The 23,432-nt window shown below is 32.2% G+C and overlaps 1 protein-coding gene and 1 long non-coding RNA gene across 2 annotated transcripts in view; one reads left to right on the top strand and one right to left on the bottom strand.

Annotated features, from left to right (window-relative positions):
- Positions 1-19,938, top strand: part of LOC111057625 — a 44,818-nt gene extending 24,880 nt beyond the window's left edge. The window contains exons 2-4 of the long non-coding RNA XR_005573425.1: positions 12,937-13,048; positions 18,262-18,366; positions 19,655-19,938. This is a non-coding gene — a long non-coding RNA (uncharacterized LOC111057625). The remainder of the gene's footprint in view (positions 1-12,936; positions 13,049-18,261; positions 18,367-19,654) is intronic.
- LOC111057624 (E3 ubiquitin-protein ligase MYLIP) overlaps positions 9,490-23,432 on the bottom strand; it is a 92,451-nt gene continuing 78,508 nt past the window's right edge. The window contains exons 3-6 of the mRNA XM_039443390.1: positions 20,684-20,918; positions 18,969-19,114; positions 15,987-16,203; positions 9,490-11,120 (exon numbers count right to left, since the gene is read on the bottom strand). Coding sequence (XP_039299324.1) covers positions 10,866-11,120; positions 15,987-16,203; positions 18,969-19,114; positions 20,684-20,918 — 853 coding nt within the window. The 3' untranslated portion in view covers positions 9,490-10,865. The remainder of the gene's footprint in view (positions 11,121-15,986; positions 16,204-18,968; positions 19,115-20,683; positions 20,919-23,432) is intronic.

Raw genomic sequence — 23,432 nt, 5'->3', positions numbered from 1 at the left:
ATCCCCTGCCTGAATTGTGACAATATGTATGTAGGTCAAACAAATAGAAGAATATCAGCCAGGATAGAGGAACACAAACTGAGCATAAACAAACAATCCACCTCAGCTCTTTACAACCACGAAAAGAACAAATAGCAAACATTCAAGATTTTCGGGTTAGGATTGTACGAGAGGCTTTGGAAATAGAGAAACAAGGTAGCCTTAACAAAAGGTATGACAGTACAAATATCTCTTCTCTTTGGAGGAGGTACTCCCTTCGACCACGAGGAAGAATTTCGAAGCACAGGCAGGAGTCAGTGTAAGATTACCTGCGCTCCGAAGATGTCATTTGAGATAATAGAAATTCAGAAAGTAAGTGAAACTGCTTATCGGATGTACCCGGTTGATAATTTACCATATTCATCCATCCGCGAATTTGTAAAAGTTAATATATATATATATATATATATATATATATATATATATATATATTATATATATATATATATATATAGTTTATGCAAATTATGCCAAATGATTGATTGGTGAGATAAAACTATAAAAAATCCAGTAACTACTATGTAGTTTCATCAAAAATAATTTTATTGTAGAAATGGTTTTCGATATTGTAAGCTAATATACTCAATTAAATTTTATAATGACATTTAAAATAATATATTCATCAATCATTTACTTCATCCAATTACAACATTTACAATGTAGGGATACAACACTTATAGTTCTGTTAATAATAATATTGTAATGTATCTTAAAAATCTACTTATAAAATGCTATTCTTAAGAATACTTATCAAAGTCAGTAGATAAACACATTTATTTACAGTAAATACTGTAAACAACAGTTCAAATGCAATCTTAGAAAGAAATACGAAACATGATTCATGGCTATAAGAAATCGAATGCCTAAAAAATGATCTGTTCTAGTATGGGAACATATGAGTTGATCCAACTGCATGTAACATACCAATTCCAGAGAGCACCTTATGTAGCCTACATAGAGCTCTTACAATATTATATCTCTGTAACGCAAATATTCCTAAGTTAAAATACTGGTTTTAGAATACTTCTAATTTTGACGATTGACTTGGGCGATGTATACCCATTGCTCCCAATTGCAAGTTTTACAACAAACCAATCGTTTAAGATATATTTTTATAACATTGATGATGACCATTCGAAGGACCTAAACAGTAATTTAAACTGAAGATATTACACACCAAACATATCAGTATCAAGGTGAATAAAAGAAATATCGAGGAAAAGAAAATAGTTCTATTATTTCACCTTAATATGGAGATAGTGTGATTTTATATCAATTTCATTTTGTACTTAATCAAGTCTACAGATGAAATTAAAGTGAAGGTGTGCTGACCTACTTTTGCAGTGAGAACTGTACAACCGATTATCAGCCTGAAGGCAAAATAAAAAACAAATTTTAAACTAGTCAGTACCCGTAAAAGATCTCCGCAAAATAAAAATATCCTGGGATGTATGCTTTTCAATTACTACATTGATTTTCCAAGATATTTATCCTAAAATATGCTAAATTAAATAGCTGAAAGTTTAAGCATTATTTAAATTTTTTTCAATGAATGACATTGTTTAGTTTATTTCAACAGGAATAAATCACCAAAAATATTTAATAAATCTCCAACTTTGTTGAAAATCAATAAAGTTGGAAATAGTGTAAAAATGAACTGTTTTGGGGAGTAGCGTTGACTGAGTTTCGCCAAAAAGACACATAAATTTCAATTCTTTTCTATTTTTGACCCAAATGAATATTGTTCTCAAAATACGAATAAAACCCGATCAGAAAGAACGGCTAACCGCGTTTGATGCAAGCCGCAAGTGATTTGAAAACATTTTATGACCAAGGTGTTGACTGTCTTTGGTTTTCGAAAAGTTTCATAAGGAGTAGTTTTGTAAGGATTACACTTGCTTTTCTAGTAAGCGAACGTATACCTTCAATTTATGGTCAGGCTTTGAAGGGTCAAAACAATACCTCACAACTTGTTAACTATATATGTATAAATCCCACACTGCAGCAGTAGGAAAACATTATCATCTGAGATTTCTCACTCATTAATTCACTAGATTGTGATATGAAGTCTAGTTTTCGTTAGTTGAAAACACAGTAAGTCATTACATATTTGTATTTATATCGCACAGAAATATTTTTTTTTTAAATAACGAAATAAAAACTATCATGGACATAGTAAAGGTTGAGAATCCAAGACTTATCATGGACATAGAAAGGTTGAAAATCCAAGACTTAATTATCCACTTTGGTTAATGAAATCAGTTTCTAGCCAGAAAACCAGTTCTATCATGTTCAGTATGGTATTATTTTTTATAAATACCGAGAATTATTTCCATTTCAAATATAGGAATGGAAACTCAACTCAATAATCACAACTCACTCACTAATTATTTTTCAATCAATACACCCCGCGCTATCAGTTTTTTTTGTTGTAAGAATTCTGGCTTAAAGACAGCTCTGATAACAGACTCCCATAAGCTTCAAAATCACTTCCCAGAGATTCAGATCCACTTGAAGCTGTAGGTCCATTTATCTCTCATAAAACCCTCATTACCCAAACATAGACCAAGCACTATGTGGACATTATACCCAAGCAAAAATACTAATATTCATGTATTTGTCAAGAGCAACTGAAGTAATTGAATAATTTTCTTGGCAGGAAACAATACGAGGGATTGGTCCCTTATGCTGTGAAAGCAATAAAGTTTTAGGTGGGATATCAAAGTTTTCAACATCGAGTGCAAATCCTACTGTTATAAGTAAAAAATTGAAAAGGACGAATATTAGAGTGGACATCCCTACCACGATAAAAATATCGAGCACCTTGGAAATATTCTAGATGTAAGGTACACAGAATACGTAAAAAATAGGGAAAACCAGTACAATCCCTTAGCGAGCTAGTAATTAATTTGTATGATGATAGTGTTTATACTTTGAAAGCATTGCATGACCAGTCAATATCAAACTATAAAACTTAAGCCCACACTTGGATTGATTCTACATTTAATACGAGACGATGTGGAAAATTGAGTAACTATTAATGCATTCGACTATTAATGTATCTACTGATTAAAAATAAAAACGACAGTCAACTAACTGTTAGCGATGGATCACCATCCTCATAAGTGTCAAGACACAGAGTACAGAAATCATAATCCCCTTAAAATTACATACATAAGATGGAAATTTCTTATAAGCTACGATTTACAATTCTATATTAGGTTAAACTTTATATTATATACAAAACATATTCTCAGCTAAGTAAAATTAAAAATTATTTTATTTAGATATTAAAATACGTGTTGCATTGATTTTTGCATTGCTTTCTAGAAACAGAGCAAGTACTCAAATAAAAGTTAACACTTGACATTAAGATTTGATTGAGAACGCATACACATTCTAGTTGTACAATAGTAAGCCTTTTGTTATAAAGGCCATATTTTTGCATTACAAAAAAAATTGTTTATAAAATTTACTGGTACAGGAAAATACAGTCAATTTTTGTATAGTTCGGTTTTGAAAGAAAATATGTGAAGGAGATAAGAAGAAGTAACAAGTATCTTGGGACACTCAAGTTTATGAAGAACTGAAACTTTCTAAGTTTATATTATTATTAGACACTTCAATATAATAAAAGATGATTAAGGGGAGATTGCATTATTCTATCGATTAAAAAATAGGAATATTGAGATCATTCAATACGTCAAATTCATCCGACGTTGTCTCATATGACGATAAATGTCTCTCTTAAAATATCTATCACAATATAATCATGAATATACTCAAAAATATTTCCTTTTCAATACTGTACTGTACTATCGACCTGTACAGACATACTCAATAGCTTTAAATAATTGAGAGACGCTTATAACGCTTAACGTACTCCAAACATTTTATGAAATATTCTTTTGTACAATGGAGGACAGATCGGGAGAAAAACTAAGAATACCTTGTACTATTTCTCTCCGAAATTTAGGTAACATAAAAAGTCCAAATGAGGTTATGTCTTCTAGATTTTTTACAAAATTTTCTATCCAAAAATATTCATACATACCATTCTTTTGAATTTGGATGTTCCAAATTCCAAAATAATAATAATATATTTTATAACACAATTATTTTTAAAGTAGAGAATATTTACTGATTGGAGGAATTTTTAAACACGATCCGAAAAACAAACTTACTCCTAAAAGTACAGCTCAGTCAATTTGATAAACTCTTGACTCGTATTCATAAAATTAACAATCCAAATACAAAATGTATATCTAATTCACATTTATAAATCAATTGTCATAAAATAAAATAACCAATAGACAGAATACAATAAAGATACAATTGATATGTTGTAGACCCATTCTTTTATCTTCTAAAGAAATGACATATTATGTACTACTTGAGACACTGTAAGTGCAAATCATAACCATGAAGAATGCATACTAATGGCGAAATTACCACCACAACAGTATAATTTCTACTTAAAAAAAAACGTATAAAATCATATAAATAATGAATAAATGGTTGATCAATCATGATTCTTCTCAAGTATGAAAGAAGAGTTTCCAAATGTGAATGTTACTATACGTTATATCCATTTTGTGGCTCGTCAAGAATAAGTTTAAACTTGTGCGCTGATCGTGTCTATCATAAGATTCACTTCAATCTGTCAACAATGTTTGAATGATAAGCGTTGTTGTTATTTATAAGAAATGCTGACAATTGAAATGAATTCCACCAAATTATAGTCAATCAAGAACAAAACTTTTTTCATTCCTCATTTTAGTTGAGCTAATTCAACTATCATTTGAACCGATCGCATGCAATCGGTTCTGCCATTGAAAGGTTGATGATTAAGGCTAGTTCTTCTGTGGATGGAAACAGTCCACTGTTGTGGAGCGGCACAGGAAGCTTCAAGATTGAAATTGTTGAATGTAAAACATGTATTGCAATGGGTCGAAATATACTGCGCCACCATCCAACTACATGCATTCAAAACAACACTCAATTAAAATTCGAAAGTAACACATAACCTAGTTACATTTGGACTGTCGTATAAATTAGAATTGGGACCGTTTTGGGCTTAAGCATGTGGTAGTTTTCTGGAAGTTGTGTAATGTTAAATTATTGAATAAATCTTAAACAGGCTCCAAAAAAATCAGGCTCAGAAAATTCCAGTATATTCCTGTATAATACAAGTTTTTGCCACCGGCTATAGCTCATGATTAATTGGGTTCAGTGCTGTTAAAATATATGTTCCGGTACGCAATGTTCCTGGTGAGGGGAGGAAAATGGGTTACTCAGAAGGGTGGTCCAACCCCACCCCAAGACTCAAGAAGGTTGAACTTTAGCCTCAATTAGCTATTTGGGTACCAAGGAAAAATTCAGGAAAGTGTTACAAAATAGAGTTGTTTTTCCATTTTCTTCCCCATGCATTCAAAACAACACTCAATTAAAATTCGAAAGTAACACATAACCTAGTTACATTTGGACTGTCGTATAAATTAGAATTGGGACCGTTTTGGGCTTAAGCATGTGGTAGTTTTCTGGAAGTTGTGTAATGTTAAATTATTGAATAAATCTTAAACAGGCTCCAAAAAAATCAGGCTCAGAAAATTCCAGTATATTCCTGTATAATACAAGTTTTTGCCACCGGCTATAGCTCATGATTAATTGGGTTCAGTGCTGTTAAAATATATGTTCCGGTACGCAATGTTCCTGGTGAGGGGAGGAAAATGGGTTACTCAGAAGGGTGGTCCAACCCCACCCCAAGACTCAAGAAGGTTGAACTTTAGCCTCAATTAGCTATTTGGGTACCAAGGAAAAATTCAGGAAAGTGTTACAAAATAGAGTTGTTTTTCCATTTTCTTCCCCATGAGGTGCCGGTATGGCGTACCTATTGAAAATATTCTATAAAAAATAGGACACTGAATCATTTCATACACATCCTTATAAAAGGGTTACAAATACAGATTTTCATACATATTATACAATTGAATTAAGCGTGTGTGCACAATCATAAATTTATAATCAATTATTGATATAGTGTGTAAGGATCATTTGGGGAGTCAATTCCGAACAAGCAGAATTTTTCAGGCAATGATTCTGGACAGCTTTATTACGTGAATTTGACCTTCTATTCCTGGAGCTTTTCACAGGGTGCCCCAAAATCCTCGAATTTTTTGTTAATTTTCGAGTTTTCTGCGATTTTCACCAGATTGAATTGAATCATCGGACAGAAAAAAATCACTCCCGCCTTTGTTTTAGATAAGAAAATTTCGAATAAAATAAATTATTCGGAGATTTCTATCTTCAATGAATGCAGAGTTACAATTTTTCAAAACTTGTTGAATTTTCGTAAAAATCTTAATTTAGAAGAATTTAATGGTTTTTATTGACTATAACTTCCGATTTTCACTATTTAAATTTATGATTCAAATTACCTCTGAGAGTAATTTTGTCTCTACTACCTGAGACCAAGTGAACCAATCTATCTCAGATAGATAGATATCGGTAAAACCGATAACAAAATTCATTGCATTTGTCCACCATATATGTTTCCTTAGTACCACCAACATATTGTTGATACTATATTACTTGAATGGGTGACAAGTACAGAAAATATTACATAGTGAAGAGGAACTGAACAATTAAGATTATAGGAAATAGCTATTTTAAGTCAAATGGCCGGGAAGTGGCCGTTTGTGGGGTCGTGAATGATATTTCCAGTCGAGGCGATAGCAAAGACTGGAATTTCATGCGAGCCCGGCAAGAGACATTCACGGCCAAGTAACACACGATATTTTTCACTATACAATAAAAAAATTATATGTAAATGAGAAACAAAAAAAAGAAGCTGAATACGTAACTGAAGCATGGTCCATATTCATAAGATCAAAAAGTTGTGAATAGAACAGCTGATCAGACTTCTTAATGACTGCCAATGGCGGTATCTACACTTTATTTTTATTTTATCTACACTGATCGTAAAACGGTATCTTTCCAACCTAGAAAATGTCCGGGAATTGTCTGTTTTCTGTGAAGTGTAGCGAAAGAATGAATTATGAAACACCACTTTGAAGGTCTTGAAACAAGCTACAACTTTTATTTGTGACATTGATTCGAAAAACGTAATCTTCAACGTTTATTCGACAAAATATAGAATGTTGAAATTTCATTATATTCCGACTGGGTATAGGAATAACTTCCTAATCAATAGATATACGATAAAATGTTACAGGACATTAATTTATTGTGGAAACTTTGAAGTGTTTGAAATTTTGTTAAATAAGGTGTGTTTAGGCGCGTTTCCTCTAGGAATAATATTCCAACTGTCTAATACTCAAATTAAGTGCATCCAAGAGCGAGTCAGATAGAACATGATTTTAGGAACCTATATTATATAGTTATGTTAAGTTAGTGATGAAAAAATCAGCCTGTTCTGAAATTTTCCAGCAAAAAGTACCAGGTGACTGGACTAACAGAGCTTTACAGTCGGCGAGCAGTATGCGCGACTGCGAGTGTATACGTATCGAATATTGATCATTTCGTATCGGTACGCAAGGCCGTATCGAGCCTCTGTATCGAGTCGATATCATTAAATCAATCCAAATCGGAGTTTCAATCAATAAATTATTAATGCCGCCAAATTGATAATTAAATTCCAGAAGTGGTCTATATATCTCTTATAGTTTATGAGATATCGGAGACTTAAGGTGATTACATTAAAAAACAATGTTTGTCTCCAATTTTCTTCTCTTTTTAGCATAAACTTTTTGTACTATTGATGAAAAAATTCATGCTAATTATGAGCTAATTCTATCAAATTTTATGTATAATATTTCTATATTTTACGAATTTCCCAAGACTGTTGCAGCAGTTTTATTGTTGAGTGCAGCATCTACAATTTTGCAGCAATAGATCAATTAATAAATAATTCTGAAGGGAATGTTGAAACCCACTTTTTTACTTTGCAGCTTTGTTGGGACTTGTAAGGAGGTGAACATATCGAACGTCCTCACCCCTAACCATAGTGCTAGAGGCATGAGGATGGTTTGAAAGTTGCTTTTTCATTTTTTTTCTTGCAAAAATGAATATTTTACACTCAACAATGAACTGCTGTAACGGTCGTAGGAAATGCTTAAAATATTAAAATTATACATCAAATTGAAAACAACTTAATGCTCTAAAAGTTCATAATCAGCGTCGATTTTTTTCTTCAAGGCTGTGCAAAGGCTAAAAACTTTCTACTAGTGATATTTTTAAAAGTTTTTCGATTTGTATACTATAAAGCTATTAAAATAAAAACGTTTTCTCAGGAAACATTTTATTCCGATCATTACTTTTTGAGATATGAGCGCCTTAAGTTGAAATTTTGAGGATAAATTCTTCATAGTATTGTTGATTGAATAAAACAAAAATTTTATGAGAAAATCAATTTTTGAGAAAGTTATTCAATTCACAAAAAATATTTTGGTCATTTTAAGTAAATTAAATAATTTTTTCATAAATTTATATTTTTAGGAAATTTTTGTTTTATTCAATCAACAATACCAAGAAAAATTTATCCTTAGAGTTTCATGAATCTATCTCTTACCGAATTTGAAATGATCTGTCCCAAAAATTCAAACTTAATGCACTCATATCTCAAAAATTAATGATCGGAAAAAAATCCAGAGAGAGCTTTTTCATTTTAATTGCTTGATAATATACAAAAATAGAAAAACAGCTTTGAAAAATATCAACAGTAGAAAGTTTATTTAGCCTTTGCACAGCCTCAGTATTCCAAAAAAGTCAAAACGAGCAAAACATGGAGGCAAACGTGTTTTCATATTTGAAATGTCACACCTTAAGGCTCGGATATATGGAAAAAGTTGTCAGAAGGATGTTGTAGAAAATGTTATAAGCTTTAATTTTGTACTGAATAGTATGACCGTTAAACGCATATCAATTTTGATTATTTTAAATCCATCTGTTTCTATATAAAGGTTAATAAATAAACCTGTTTATTCATTATATCATCATCGGTCAAGCGGGCACCATTCTCAACAAATTTAATTTAGTTAATTCATTCTAGTTATTAATAATTTATTTAGTTATTTCAAAGAACCATAGTTTCATATTAAAAAAAAAACACTACTTCTTTAGCTTTACTAGTGAAGCAGAAGGCGTCTAAATGGCGTCTTAAATTAATAATTTTGCTGTTTCACCAGTACAGCTGAAGATGTGTTGCTCTCAACAGAAAACTACAGTTCTGTGATTAAAATATTCTTGAGTGAAATTGACTATACGATCAACTTTCTCAATAATGGAAAGGTTCCATATTAATATATTTATGTTCTGGATATTTGATTTTATCTTAAAACATCTGTTAAAGATGAAAATTCAATTTATTATGAAACAAATTCTACTAATAATTGAAATACAATAGACTCTAAAAACAATTTTAGATTGAAAAAAAGAAAAACAATGGGCATGTTGTATGTAAATAATGATGCATATCAGAGAGGAATAATATTCATTTCCATCGTCATTGCCTGGCCGAAATAATAGGCCAGTCTTCTAAATGCAAAAATGCAGTCTTCTAACTATGAAAACGCTTTATCACTCACTAATACACTCCCATCTGGCCTATGGTCTATGCATTTACGGAGCCACGACCAAGAGCAATCTTCATAGAATTCTCATACAACAGAAAAAAGCACTAAGAATAATGATGAATCTAAAAAGAATGGACTCTGTAAAATTGTTTTTTTTTCGCAGCTTGGCATTCTTATAGTTTACGGGCAATATGTATTTGATGTTATTATGTATGTTAGGAGTTACCCTGTAGAAGAAATACGGAATGAGACTCATGGCTACTGTATTAGATTTGGGAGGATAGCGGAAGACACCGGTTAGAATTTTTCAAGAAAAAGACGTACTACATGGGAAGGAAATACTTCACAATGCTGCCTTTAGAATTAGAGGACATCAACAATTTGAGTATAAAACTCAAGGAGTATTTAATATCATTGGTTCAGTACTCCCTACATGAGTTTACAGATAACACACTTTAGGTTCATGACTGTTGTTTATAGCTTTTTGTTATTTTTATAGGAGGTTTAAGAATGTTTTCTACTACTTTTTATGTTGTGTTGGTATTATATTGACGCTGTTCCTCATGTACCTGTACATGATTATAAATAAAGATTTTTTTCAATTGAAGGCTATACAGAGGTACTTGTTAGTTCGATGGAGAAGTGGTTCCGATTATCTGTGCTTAATAACGTTCTTAGATTTTCCATCTATAGTGAGATTCACATTTAAATATTCAACTGCTAGCATTGGTTAAATAATAAGGATTGATGACAAGTTTTTTCGAACCATGAACAATACACGTTTTTGTTGGGCTGTAATGTTTTATTCAAAATAAATATTTCTCATATTACTTACTACTTATATTCTTTCTGAAAAACATAAGCAACTATTGTTGACAAAGTGACTATTTTAATTATTAAATTATATATCATAATTAAAATTAAATTCTATACTTGTAAACTGCAACTGTAAAAAGGCAACTTCTTCTTTCTTGTACTGCACCTATAATTGTAGTGACTCCACCTCTAAACAAGGATTTGTTAAATATTAGACAAGTAATTTTCAGGGGAATGTTTTGTAATGTACTGAAAAGAAAGTTTTACTGAAAATATTTTCTGAAAATAAAGTGCATTTTTAATTGAATTAAATGAAACGAACTATTTCTCTTGACTTGGCACTGCTTTCAATAAAACAGCTGACGAGCTGACAGACTATCAGCTGCACTTTTGCAGCCCGGGGGGCTCACTAGTAATTTACCTGCAAGTGAGAGCATCGAGCAGTCTAGCCAACTTTTCAGTGGCGCTATTTTGCTGCTGTTTGGCTGGATGTTGCTTGTTGGCAGCCAGAGTGAGAGTGGGCGACAGAGGTTGCGGCGGCTGAGAAGTAGAGGCATCTTGGTATAGGGCTCTTCTTGCATTGTCATGCACCTCTCTGCATGTCCTTCGGATGTCGAACACGTATTTCTTTCCCAAAGGCGTCGACTCATTGAATATTGAAACTATTGTCCCCTGCAAAATAAAATTGTTCATGAGAATAAATTCACAATGAATAAATTATTTATATACTATTCGCAAGACATTCACCAAAGAATTGCCCATTATAATTTGAAGGCTCTTGAAAAATAATTTGAAACTCTGGAAGTTTGGAAGGGAATGTAAAAACTGTTATTTCTATCTCTTTTTAAGATAACGTCCCAAGGACTCCAGTTTTGGGGTATCAGACAAGTCAGGTCAATAATTTTACATTATCAACACTAAGTTTACTTAATTCAATACCAAGTAAATCAAACCTAGTTTTGGTTTGTAAGGAACTCTTGTACATTATGAAATACTCCATCAACTTCAAATAATCATTACTTTTAAGGGGTTGTGGTAACTTGTTATAAAATTTCTTTCCAATATAATCTGGTTTTAATCTTATTTATATTTGAATATTTTGGTCTTTACCACTTGTGCGTTTTCACATACATTATAACTCCATATACAGACAGAGTGGATGAAATGTACGAGAACGGCTTAATATCTCATACGCAAAGGTAATTTGACGGTGGGTATGATTGGGCATCCTACTCTAATTGAAAATACTACTTTATTGTGACTTTAAAAATCTGGTCCGCCATCTTGGATACGGCATTTTGACTGTAACTTTATTTTTTAAATAGACGAAGGTGGTCTTGCGAGACATGATTTCGATTCGGAATTTCAAGATAAAATAAAAAAGCGATAACCGCATATCGATATCTTAAAGCGTTTCAAAGATATTCACATGTATTTATTTATTTCATTTTTGATTTGGATGGTTAGATGGTATTGATTTATAATGTGAATATCTTCGAAACTGTTTGAGATATCGATATGCGGTTTTCGCCATTCATTTTTTCTTGAAATTCCGTATTGAAATCATGTATCGCATGACCACTTTCCTATTCAAAAAAAAAATAAAGTTGCATTCAAAATGGCGGACCACAATTTCAAAGTCATATCACACCCACCGTCAAATTACCTTTGTGTATGAGATATTAAGTTGTTCTCGGACTTTTGACCCATCCTGTATGTATTTTATTTATTTCTATAAGCTGCTGATTTAAAAATCTATAGCTCACAATGAATAAATTGGTCAGTTATTAGTCAATAGCTTTCTATTAGTAACATTTAGGCATGGAGGTAGAGATGATTTAAAATAAAAGTTACTAGTTCATTTTTCAACAAAAATAAAACTTTGTTCTTTCAATGTGTGGGTAAAATATAGTCAACTACCATAATAAAATTGAATAATTGATTATTAAACAGAAACATTGATTATAAAACAGAAACATATCGTCTGTTGAAATTCGGTCATTCCTATGAAGACACTACTGTGAAAGTCTTGAGAAGTCATCCATACTCATTTAAATCATATCACGTGGAACCACTCAATATTCTTGATCTATTTATTAATCCACTCGAAGCATAGGTATGCATAAATAAACCACTTACACTTGATTAACCGCTAACCACTTGCTTTTACATTTTTTCCCACAAGAGGATTACTAACAACTTTTTAGAATGATAACAAGAAAGTGACGATAAAAATTACCACTATTCAAAATACATTACTTGTTGTTTGTGACAAATATATTTTCAAAATTTCATCATTGTAACTTTATCTTTTGCTTTCTCGGTTGGTTGATATCTGACTCACACATTTAACGATCTAAACCCACACACTGAAAAAAAAATTCTTTTTGTTGAAAAAATAATATTTTGAATAATGTATAGCTCCTTTCCCTACCTGTACCTGTACTTTTGTTTCTAATTTGATTTTCTCTCTTTATTTTCTTTTTAGGAACAAGATGAAGATTTGGTATAAATATGGAAGACAAAATAGCAAATGCTACAAGACCTGAATGTAGGTGTTTATTGTATAAGCATGGTAGTTTCCAGACAAGGCTTGCCAGGTGAGTTCATACACAATTTCCTCAATAAATTTGAATAAACAAAATAATTCACAAACATAATATACTAATAGTGACATTAATAAATTGCTCAAATGTGGACCTTTCTACCAATGATCAGTAAGTCATAGTCCTAACGACCCAACCAATGAAAATCAACGACATTCAATCAATCAATTTATTGGAAACAAAAACAATGGGATATTTCAATATATTATTCTATTTCCTTCATTAAACAGTATTTATACAGAAAGGCTGTATTTATACAAGTGATCTTTCATTAGATAGTGCATGCAACAAGTGCTTTAAAGATCGGATACAAACGTTGCCTACACTATTCTATCTACGACTTAGTAGAGTGTTTTCTATCTAAGGCTTATATAGCAAACACTGATGTTAGGTTAGAAATCTCCCAGCTAGCTATAGCCTATATGGTAGAAGAATTAGAAGTGAATGGCTATTTTATTCATCATATAATGTAGAGAATAAAAGTGAATGAATCAAAAAGCCATTTACCCAATACTTATATTCCGAAGTTCCCATAATTTACACATTCAAACTACAGTTTTCAACAAAGAAAGAGAAAAAAATAAGTTTACTTTTAACAAAATTTGATAACAAACGCGAAATCAGTAGCCTACTAAACAACTCAACATTTCAAAACTCATCGAAAAATAAAGGGTGTGTCCTAATTTTATATATATATATATATATATATATATATATATATATATATATATATATATATATATATAATATATATATATATAGCCTACATATTAAAAATGCACATCAAATTACTCACAGAAGCATCAAGTTTAAGATGGTGTATTATAAGTGTTCTATGTTCCTTCCTTTTAGGCTCGAACGACATCTACAAAAAAGTAGGGTCCATACACCATGGTTTGTGAAAATGTTCACAATTGTGAATCTCGTCTATGCTCCAAGTTTTAATGGTGGGTTTCAGTTCGCCATATATGAACATATGTATTGATCATTCACATGAAACGTTGCCTCATCTACGCCTCAACTATGTTACACATACATTATGTTAATCACCACTCATTACATAAAGTATATCAAACTGCTTGGTACTATGCATGATACATGGTTTTTACTCAGTTTCATTCTTTGATGACAATAAAACGGGATTCCGGTGTAATTCAGATATCTCGATTACTAATAACTTATTAACTATTGTCAATATTATTCATCCAATATAGATTCAAAGTAATTCAAATCCGTTGATGAATATGATATTTTTTATTATTACTGGGTCAACTTCACCAAGTTCTATTGTGCTGTAATAAATAGCATATGTCATCAGAGATGATTGTATTATAATCATTTTTTTAGCAACACAATAGCATCAAAGTCGCCAGGTTAGTCTGAATTTCTCAGTATGCAGTATCCACTCCGCAAAATTCTAATCCAAACACGAGTATTAGTTTCCGTTTTACTTGGAATATAAAGACATCTTTCCATTTTTTTATTATCATTGGATCGATTCAGATCAGCGCAATGTTTATATACTTATTGTATGTTCATAATAGATTTTTCTTTATTTATTGTATGTTCATAATATATTTTATTGTTTGTTGCAAAGTTTTCAAGTCATTAATTACTGGAAATTTTGAGTACTATTCAACGATTTGAACCTAATAAATTAGATTAAAATGACAATTAGATTAGATTGTTAAATGACAATTGAAATTGTGACAACGTGAACAATCCAGTAGCGTTAGGCCTACTGTAAAAAAATCCATTTTCTCGTATTTCATTTTATGATAATGGAGGATGATTTCTGATTTCATATTTGGATTGAACTTTTCATAGTTTAAATCTTTCAAAGATTAAAAAAGATTTGAAACTTAAAACTAAAGTTCTGATTTCAATTTAGAAACTTCTAAAAACCTTTGCCTGTCCCTTTGTGAGGCAGAATAATGATTATCTTATTTTCTTAGTTGGGAGGAAAACTTTGGTTTTTAAAAGCGTTCTTACTACCTTATTTTTTGGTATTTTCGGAATTCGGACATAAGTATGTATCTGGGGTGCTGAGTCCAAATATGAAATCAGAAATCTTCTTTCTTAATTTTTAAGGAATTTAGAATTTGAGAAAAATTGATGAGTCATATTATGAGCAAACGTCGCCTGAAATGTAGGATCCCCATGTGCAAGACACAGGAGAGATGCGAAATATGAAATATGATCTTCCAACAGGAGACATGATTCTGCCAAGTGAAATAGGCCTTATAATACACCAACATAAAATTGATGCATCTATGTATAATTTGATGTGAAATTGGTTTATGTGCATCGTTTCTTTTTTTAAAATAAATATAACTGTTTGAAGTTAGGACATTCATTTTGAATAATTCGGTACAATACAGTATAATATTTACATTCGAGACCATGGAATCGAAACATTCAACAATTGCTTCGACAATCATCTGTATCAGAAAACTCTTTCAGCGCGTCAGCTGACTTATATCACTTCTGCGATTCCTTTGCGATACTGTATTTGTGAGAACCTTGATTGTGAATAGTCAGAAAGGGATTGCAGTTGCAGTTGCATAGTGATTCTTTACAATAGATTTTTATTCAATTTGAATAAAGAAAGTTTTAAAAGCCCATTCCGAAAAGACAGCTGTTATGGGATTGATTGTAATGTAATATAAAAGTTACAGCATGATCGTATGTATAGTCCACCCTTGGCCCAGTGAGCTGGCCTAGCCTGCAATTTAACCAGGTCCCAATGAAGGCCAGAGGTAGCCAGAGTTGGCAAGCCACACATTGGCGCTAGCCGACGTTGGCCTTCGTTGGGCAGATATGTAGATGCGGCATTAGATAAGATTCTATATTCAAGTTTTTTTAGTTTATCGACAGATATTCCCATCAAACAATCACTTACTAGACCGGCAAGTTCAGTTGTACTAAATACCTTGAGGTCCCTTATGAATTGGGAGGTAACAGCACCCCTGACAGTCTCACAGGAGTAGAAAGCATGCTTCTCGGTGAGAGCCCTGTAGACAGCAGACGCGGCCAGCGAGCTATCAAACTTCAGTTCCAGCATAGCACACGTCTCACCTCCTTGTTCATAGCTCAGCTGGAATACCCGTCGGTGAGAGGCAGCTGATTTGATTGCCGTGTATGCGATACTGTTGAGAAGAATGTCATACATTAATACACTCGATATACGAATGTATTTCAATTCTATCTTTTCACACACACTAAATACAAATTAAACAATATTTGCCTACACATAATCGATAATATCTTTCTCCACATTTGCTTGTAAAAAAAAAAAAAACATTTTATGTACTGAAAACTCATTGTAAAATAGAAAACTCATTGACCAATATTTATGTATGCTATTTATGTATTAAGAGCGTAATGCGCGACTTTATCACTAGCGCAAAACAGTTATCACGCGACGCGAAGTGGAGCGTGATAATTTTGCAAGAGTGATAAAGAAGCATTACGCGCGAATTACATACAATTTTTTTCTACAACTGCCCAAACCTGTTAAATTACTTATATCTGGCGGAGTTAATAAATAATTCGTCTACACTGATATCCATTGTGGCTGCAGAAGCGGTAGTCCGGTACAATTACCGACTTTTTAGGTTAAGATCTGACCTACTTTTGGCGAGCTGCTTATCATCAGCTGATTAGCGAGCGTAAAGAAACTCATCTGCGCATGCGCAAATGACTAGCGAGCGTAAAGAAAATCTACTGCGCATGTGCAGATGGTTAGCGAGCGAAAAAGTAGATTCTCTAGATTAGATTGTCTAGTAGATTGAGTATGTAAATTCTTTTTCGCCCCACTTGGATGTAATGAGCTGGTTTTCGTGCGTCATATGGAGGCCGAAAATGATTGTTTTCTGACCAGGCCGGTAAAAGTTTTACGGCCCTAGGGCTGTAAAATAACCTTGAAGTCAGCTGATTCTGATTCGATGTGAACGTGTTTACAAAATGGTTTATGAAAAACGGAATCAGTTTATGCTTCTAGAATTGAATAAGTATTCTGCAATAAGATACTATCATTTTATTTTGATGAATAAAATACAGATAAGATACCGTATATATTATAAACTATTCAAATTCGATTTTCAGAGTAGGATAGAACTTCTAACCTAAACTTCCGAAGTCAACGACAACAAGCATTGTTGACGTTGACATTCAGATTGGCCAAATTTCAAGTGTGCTAAAACAGCTGATCAAAAAACTTTTCATTATTCAAGGATCAAAAAATTTATAATAATATCATCTTATTGTCATTTGAAAGAATAAAAAGTATAAACTCAACCTCTTACATAATTGAACATAATCTTTTAGGTTATTTAGACAAATCAGAATAAAAAATAAAAATACTTGGACAATTTCCTGATATTCAGATTACCTCAGATTTGCTAGAGCTATGACCTTCCTGTTTTGCTTTCGGAAGTGCCTAATAAACAATTATTCTCATATTTATATTGTTTATTTTTCTGTGTGGCGAAAAATAACGTTCTCACCATGAGCAAAAATGTTTTTCCGGCTCTCAATCTTTTCTAGTCTGAGGCCGTTTCTAGTCCGAGGCCTACGGCCTCGGACTTGAAAACTGATTTCGAGCCGGATAAGTCTCATTTTCGGCCCTAGGTGCGAAATATACTATTATTACGCGCAGTTGTAGAAAAATCTATTTTACGCTCGCTGCGCATGCGCAATACGTTTACGCTCGTTTTTACAGTACGTTTTTATTTTTTGCTTCCTAAAGTCAAGAAATTATCATTTTTGGTCTATAATAAACTGATTGATTTTGCTGGTTCTAGCAATATGATATAATATAGTTATCCAAGTTTCATGATGACTAAGATTCATAACCTCAGCAATGGTGACAATATATATTATGTATTATTGTATTTATTGTTTTGTAGTCCCATACTGCAGTTGTAGAAAAATTATGTATATAATTCGAGCGTAAAACTTCTTTATTGCTTTCCCAAAATTATCTGTTAACTGTTTTGCTCAAGCAATAAAGTCGCGTTTTATGCTCTTAAACATAGAAATAGCTAATGACGAGTCTTTATGGAGCCACTTCCAAAAAAAAATTTGATTGAATTCTGAAAGTATGACTATAATATTATATTAATAATAAATTATAAGGGTAGGAAATCATTTGATATGTTGAAGAACATAATGAAACTCAACTCACATTGTTTGAAATATTTCAGTTGCTGGGCCACCTCCTGCAATCCCAGACTGTGTATATTGTCTACAGAGTAAACTACTGAGTCTGATTGGGATCTAGGAAGAAATAGTGAAATATTTTCAACAATGTAAGTCAAGTTTAATTTGTTTTCTAACCTATAAAATGTTTTTAATATCTTAATCTATTATCAATCAGTGGAAAGTCACTTTTATTGGAGCTACAATATATGAATTCATTATGTATCATACATTCATTATTAGTAATTACATTGTTTTGTTCAATCCTATAATCATATCGTCGTTGTAAATAGTATTACTACTACTAACAGTTACGAGAGAATCAAATACATGCATATCGATATTAACATCATATATGTACAATATGCTCAAATAACATTAGGAATTGATACTATTGAGAAACATATTGATGAATATGGTACAGCTCTCTTTGTCAAGTATTTCTTCAAATCAGACTTAAATGTACCTGAATTTTTGAGTCAGGGATGAAATGTTCTGTAACTGATGCTTTGTAGCCTGGGTGTAGAACTATTCTTATTGTTTGCTTTTGTGGTATCAGAGATAATTTGTGGGTTAAGGAAATAAATAATATGCTTCCCTGGATATAGCAATTTCGATCTAATCTCCGATTTTAATATAAGCACTCTATGCAGTGATATCAGCTTTATCGAAATGAAATCAGCTTATAAGTTTGAATGAATTGTGAACTAACGTTTGTTTTTGCGGCTCGTAAATGGTGATCCCGTGAGGTCCGATACCCAGGGCGGTGCCCTTGCACGTGAAAATCTCTTCGCCATAGCATTCATTGGTTGAGATCTCTTTGAGAAGCCAGTACTCTGCTGCCAATGTTTTCATGCCCTGTTCATAATTAAAAATTGCAATTAATTAGCAAAATAGATTACTCTAGCCGTTTGAACATGATTAAATTTTTCATTAAACTCATCTAAACAGTAGGCTATTGTAAAATGTTGTACAAAAATAGGTTTTACTCATTTCCGCATGAACATTGTTTGTATTGATCGCCTTCACACTACACCTACCCCTACCACACAATTACTTTACTTTCACTTAGTTTGTGTGTTGTGACCTCCCACATATCAAACAATATTCGTGTACATTTATTACATTCTCACCCAACACAAAGTTTTTGTCAAATGTTTGTTAAACTTTACCCAATTCAAATGTATTCGTTCTGTAATTAATCCGATTATCTTCTGCCTATGTAACAAAATAATATAAACTGATAATATTGTTTGATACTGTTCGATCTCGAAGGTTTGATATTCTTCACAGCAAGTAAGGACCATGCGATGGTGATAGTGTGGTAGGTGTAGTGTGAAGGCGATGATATTGTCAATCCTCAGATGATTATTATTTTCAAACTATTATTTCTTTCAGAAAACTGAAACATTTTGGAATGAATTTGGAAAGAAGACCGACTGCAGACAAGGCAACATGACCTGAAGACAATGATAATCAAAGGAGGCAGATAGAACTTTATCAAACATTGGAACGTCGAACGAAGCAGCTTTCAAACATTGGAACGTCGAACGAAGCAACTTTCAAATAGCTGATAAAGAGTCAAATTAAACATAAAATAGACATTTGTCTGATTATATATTTATTGGATGAATCAATTAAATAAAATATTTAGTAAAGAAACAACAGGCGATTACTCAAAACTTCTATTTCTTAATTTACTCTCATAAATTTAATTACTGATCAAACATTACAATTATGAAAAAAGAAAACTAGAATCCGCACTAAGCATACTTCCTATATTTTATTCCAGTAATGTAAACATAAAGTAGAATGCTAAATATTTAATTACTGAATTCATTTTTCTCAATTCAATTTATTTGCCATTTTATAAAACAATACAAATTAGTTAAAGTATGTTTTTCTGCATTGCATCCTTAAGCTATGAATATAAAACAATATAAACAGAAATAATGCGATCAAATTTAAAAACAAAAACATATTTTTCAATTATTTTAACGGCATTGCTAGCATAGATACAATTAGTCTGTTCGCTAGCAATGAGTTGAGATTTTAAGATGAGAATATTACAGTTGTGATCAAATTGCTTTCTGCTTACTGAGAGTCTGGAAAATCTTATTTTAAAATGATTTGTACTTGGTGGTCGAGTATTGTATCTGAGTGCACGGGGTTGTGGTGAGTGTTTGGCTGTATTAATAGATAGGATCAAGTTTTTAGTATATTGTTGTCCGATTGTTAGGCGATTCATTCCTTGAAAAATGGCTATACTGGGATAGTAGATGGCACTACTGAATATAGTTGGTGAAAAATAAATTTTTCATATAACTGCATTAGATACAAGCATTTTTATATACTTTTGTATTTGAATTTGTTTGAGTCATTCGAGTCATTGAACAATTAAGATGTTCGAGAAAATTTGAGACCCACCTTTACATTATCGTGCATTTCAGCTACTTTCTCAATAGTTGAATTATCAATTAGTGTTTCACCGAGAAGATACTGGCACCACTGCTCGTAGAAATGCACAGGAGGGCATACAGGTTCAAAGTCTCCCAACTCTGCCTGTGAAATGAGCGCAGCTAACTTCAGCGCTGTGTCTCTGCTGTCAAGTTTCAGTCGACCTTCCGCAATATCCATTTTGGCGTGGAGATAGAACAGATGTCTGAAATTTCAAATCACCAAACATTTAATATAAATTAGACTGAATTCATATATCAATCAGTGCAATTCATATATTAGCCCAGTCAATGAAGGTCCAAAAAAGCAATTTCGATCCGGATAATTAAATAAAAGCTGAATCTCTCACCATCGATAGAACCCTCTCAGAGGGTCATTCTCCCAAAAGTCCCAAGAAATCCCCTTGGAGCTTTCCCCCCCAGCCCCCTAAAACATGATAAATGCAGGTAATCACGGAAAATCAATTATCTCTGTAACCATAGATCGGAAAGAGATCTATTATATTATGTCATTCGATTCGTTATATAATGGACTACAATATTAGTACTATTCATTTTTTTCAATAAAACGAACAGTTTTCTTGATAAAATTATATAAATGTAAAAATTTAGGGGGGTTGCGATTTTATTTTTTTGTTTTCTCCGATTAACTTCGAAGCAAGTAATTTTAAAGAAAAATGAGACAAATAATAATGTAGCCACTTTCATTGCGAATCCATTGATGTATATTGTTACGTATTTGCGATTTTATTTGACGCTGTGGAAGGGGAAACAGCCGACGCGGTACAGCGCGGCTGACTCTCTTCGGCATAGTAAACAGGAAATCAATTATCTCTGTAACCATTAATCGGAAAAAAGATCTATCATATGTCATTCGATTCGTTACATTATTGAATTCTATTAGTCGTATTCATTTTCTCAATAAAACAAACAGTTTCCTTGATAAAATAATATATATGAAAAAATGTATGGGTTTTTCGATTTGATTTATTGTTTTCTCCGATTAACTCTGAAGCAAATGATTTTTAAGAAAAATAAGCCAAATTATTAATGTCGGCAATTTCATTCCAAATCCATTGATGTGTATTGTTATGTATTAGCGATTCGATTTGACGCTGTGGATGGGGAAACAGCCGACGCGGTACGGCACAAATGATTTTTAAGAAAAATAAGCCAAATTATTAATGTCGGCAATTTCATTCCAAATCCATTGATGTGTATTGTTATGTATTAGCGATTCGATTTGACGCTGTGGATGGGGAAACGCCGCGATACCAACCCCACCCCTTTTTCGGCAGACACCTCTTTGGAGGGAAGCTCTCCAGCAGTTGGTGTCCGAGAACGGGCCAGTGCCTCTACCACCGCAATGGAAGACCTACCCCAAGCTGACACTTCTCGTGCCGGCTTACTCTCTTCACCATAGTAAACAGTACTGCTTTCTAAGTTGCATCTTATTCACACTATGGCGCTCGAAACAATCAATTTCGTCTATTGTTTTGACATGCGCTGAAAATAAATTTCCACTTTTTAATTCTCTAAATTCTAAATATTATAAATTTCGAGATTCAACCAAGTTGATTACAACAATAAATTCAGCTTTCATTGCTGGTTCAGGAAATCAATATTTTCTACGTGAATTAATTATTATAATGCCACTATTACAATACAGTTATCATTATTAATGTCTATGTTTTGATTGAAATGTAATATTTCATTGTTTAAATGTGAACATAATTTTGTTGATATGATGTGCTTAATCATGCATTCTATGACAGACAAAGATTTTGTTTGCAACCGATAAGATATTCATACTATTACATAATATGATAAATATTCACATATAAATTAAAACAGGAGACACAAGACATAAATAGATTGAAAACACTTAACAATTTACATTAGAGACGGGAATTTACGGGAACTGAGTCCCCTTCCTCAACCGACCAGTGAGTCTCACTGACATTATATACTCTCATAATATATATGTCAGTGAGAGTATTATATACTATCATAATATATATATATATATATATATATATATATATATTATATATATATATATATATATATATATATATGTCAGTGAGACTCACTGCTCGGTTCAGGAAGGGGTAAGTTTTTAAGTATTTTCAATCTAGTTATGTCTTTTGTCTCCTGTTTTAATTTATATTACAAACTTTAGAGTGTCTTCTGTTATGTGCTACACACACACACACACACATATATATATAATGATCTTACTTCGCACATATTACTTAAAATGAATAATTGACGAAAGATTTTCATTTACTTTAGAAAATCGATTTTAATGTCAATTATAATATAAATCTCAATAAATCTTAAACTGTACAAATATGAACATTCAATGATTCTCTCATCAGCTCTGCTGTTAGTTTGATAAACAACATTAGTGAATTATTAACAAGTCATATGGTTCATATGATTAGAAAGAAGAAGCGTGAATGTAGAGCAACCAGCTTCTTACATCTCCCCCCCTTGAACGAGAAACTTCCTCGAAGGTGTCAATTTGCTTGAGTGACAGATGATTGGTTCACTCCCATTGATTCCGCAGGCCACTTCATACATTGAGTTTGATATTCTTCTTATAATGGGGAACGGTCCACTTATAACTTCATCTAATTTATTTCTATTCAACTTGTTCCCTTTTTCTATATACACTAGTTCTTTTTCCTTGAAACCATAAGTTAAGTAGATAGGAA

The sequence above is a fragment of the Nilaparvata lugens genome, chromosome X (assembly GCF_014356525.2).
Source record: "Nilaparvata lugens isolate BPH chromosome X, ASM1435652v1, whole genome shotgun sequence".
Lineage (NCBI taxonomy): Eukaryota > Metazoa > Arthropoda > Insecta > Hemiptera > Delphacidae > Nilaparvata > Nilaparvata lugens.
The sequence above is the reverse complement of the archived record's forward strand: the minus strand, read 5'-3'. Positions and strand labels throughout refer to the sequence as shown.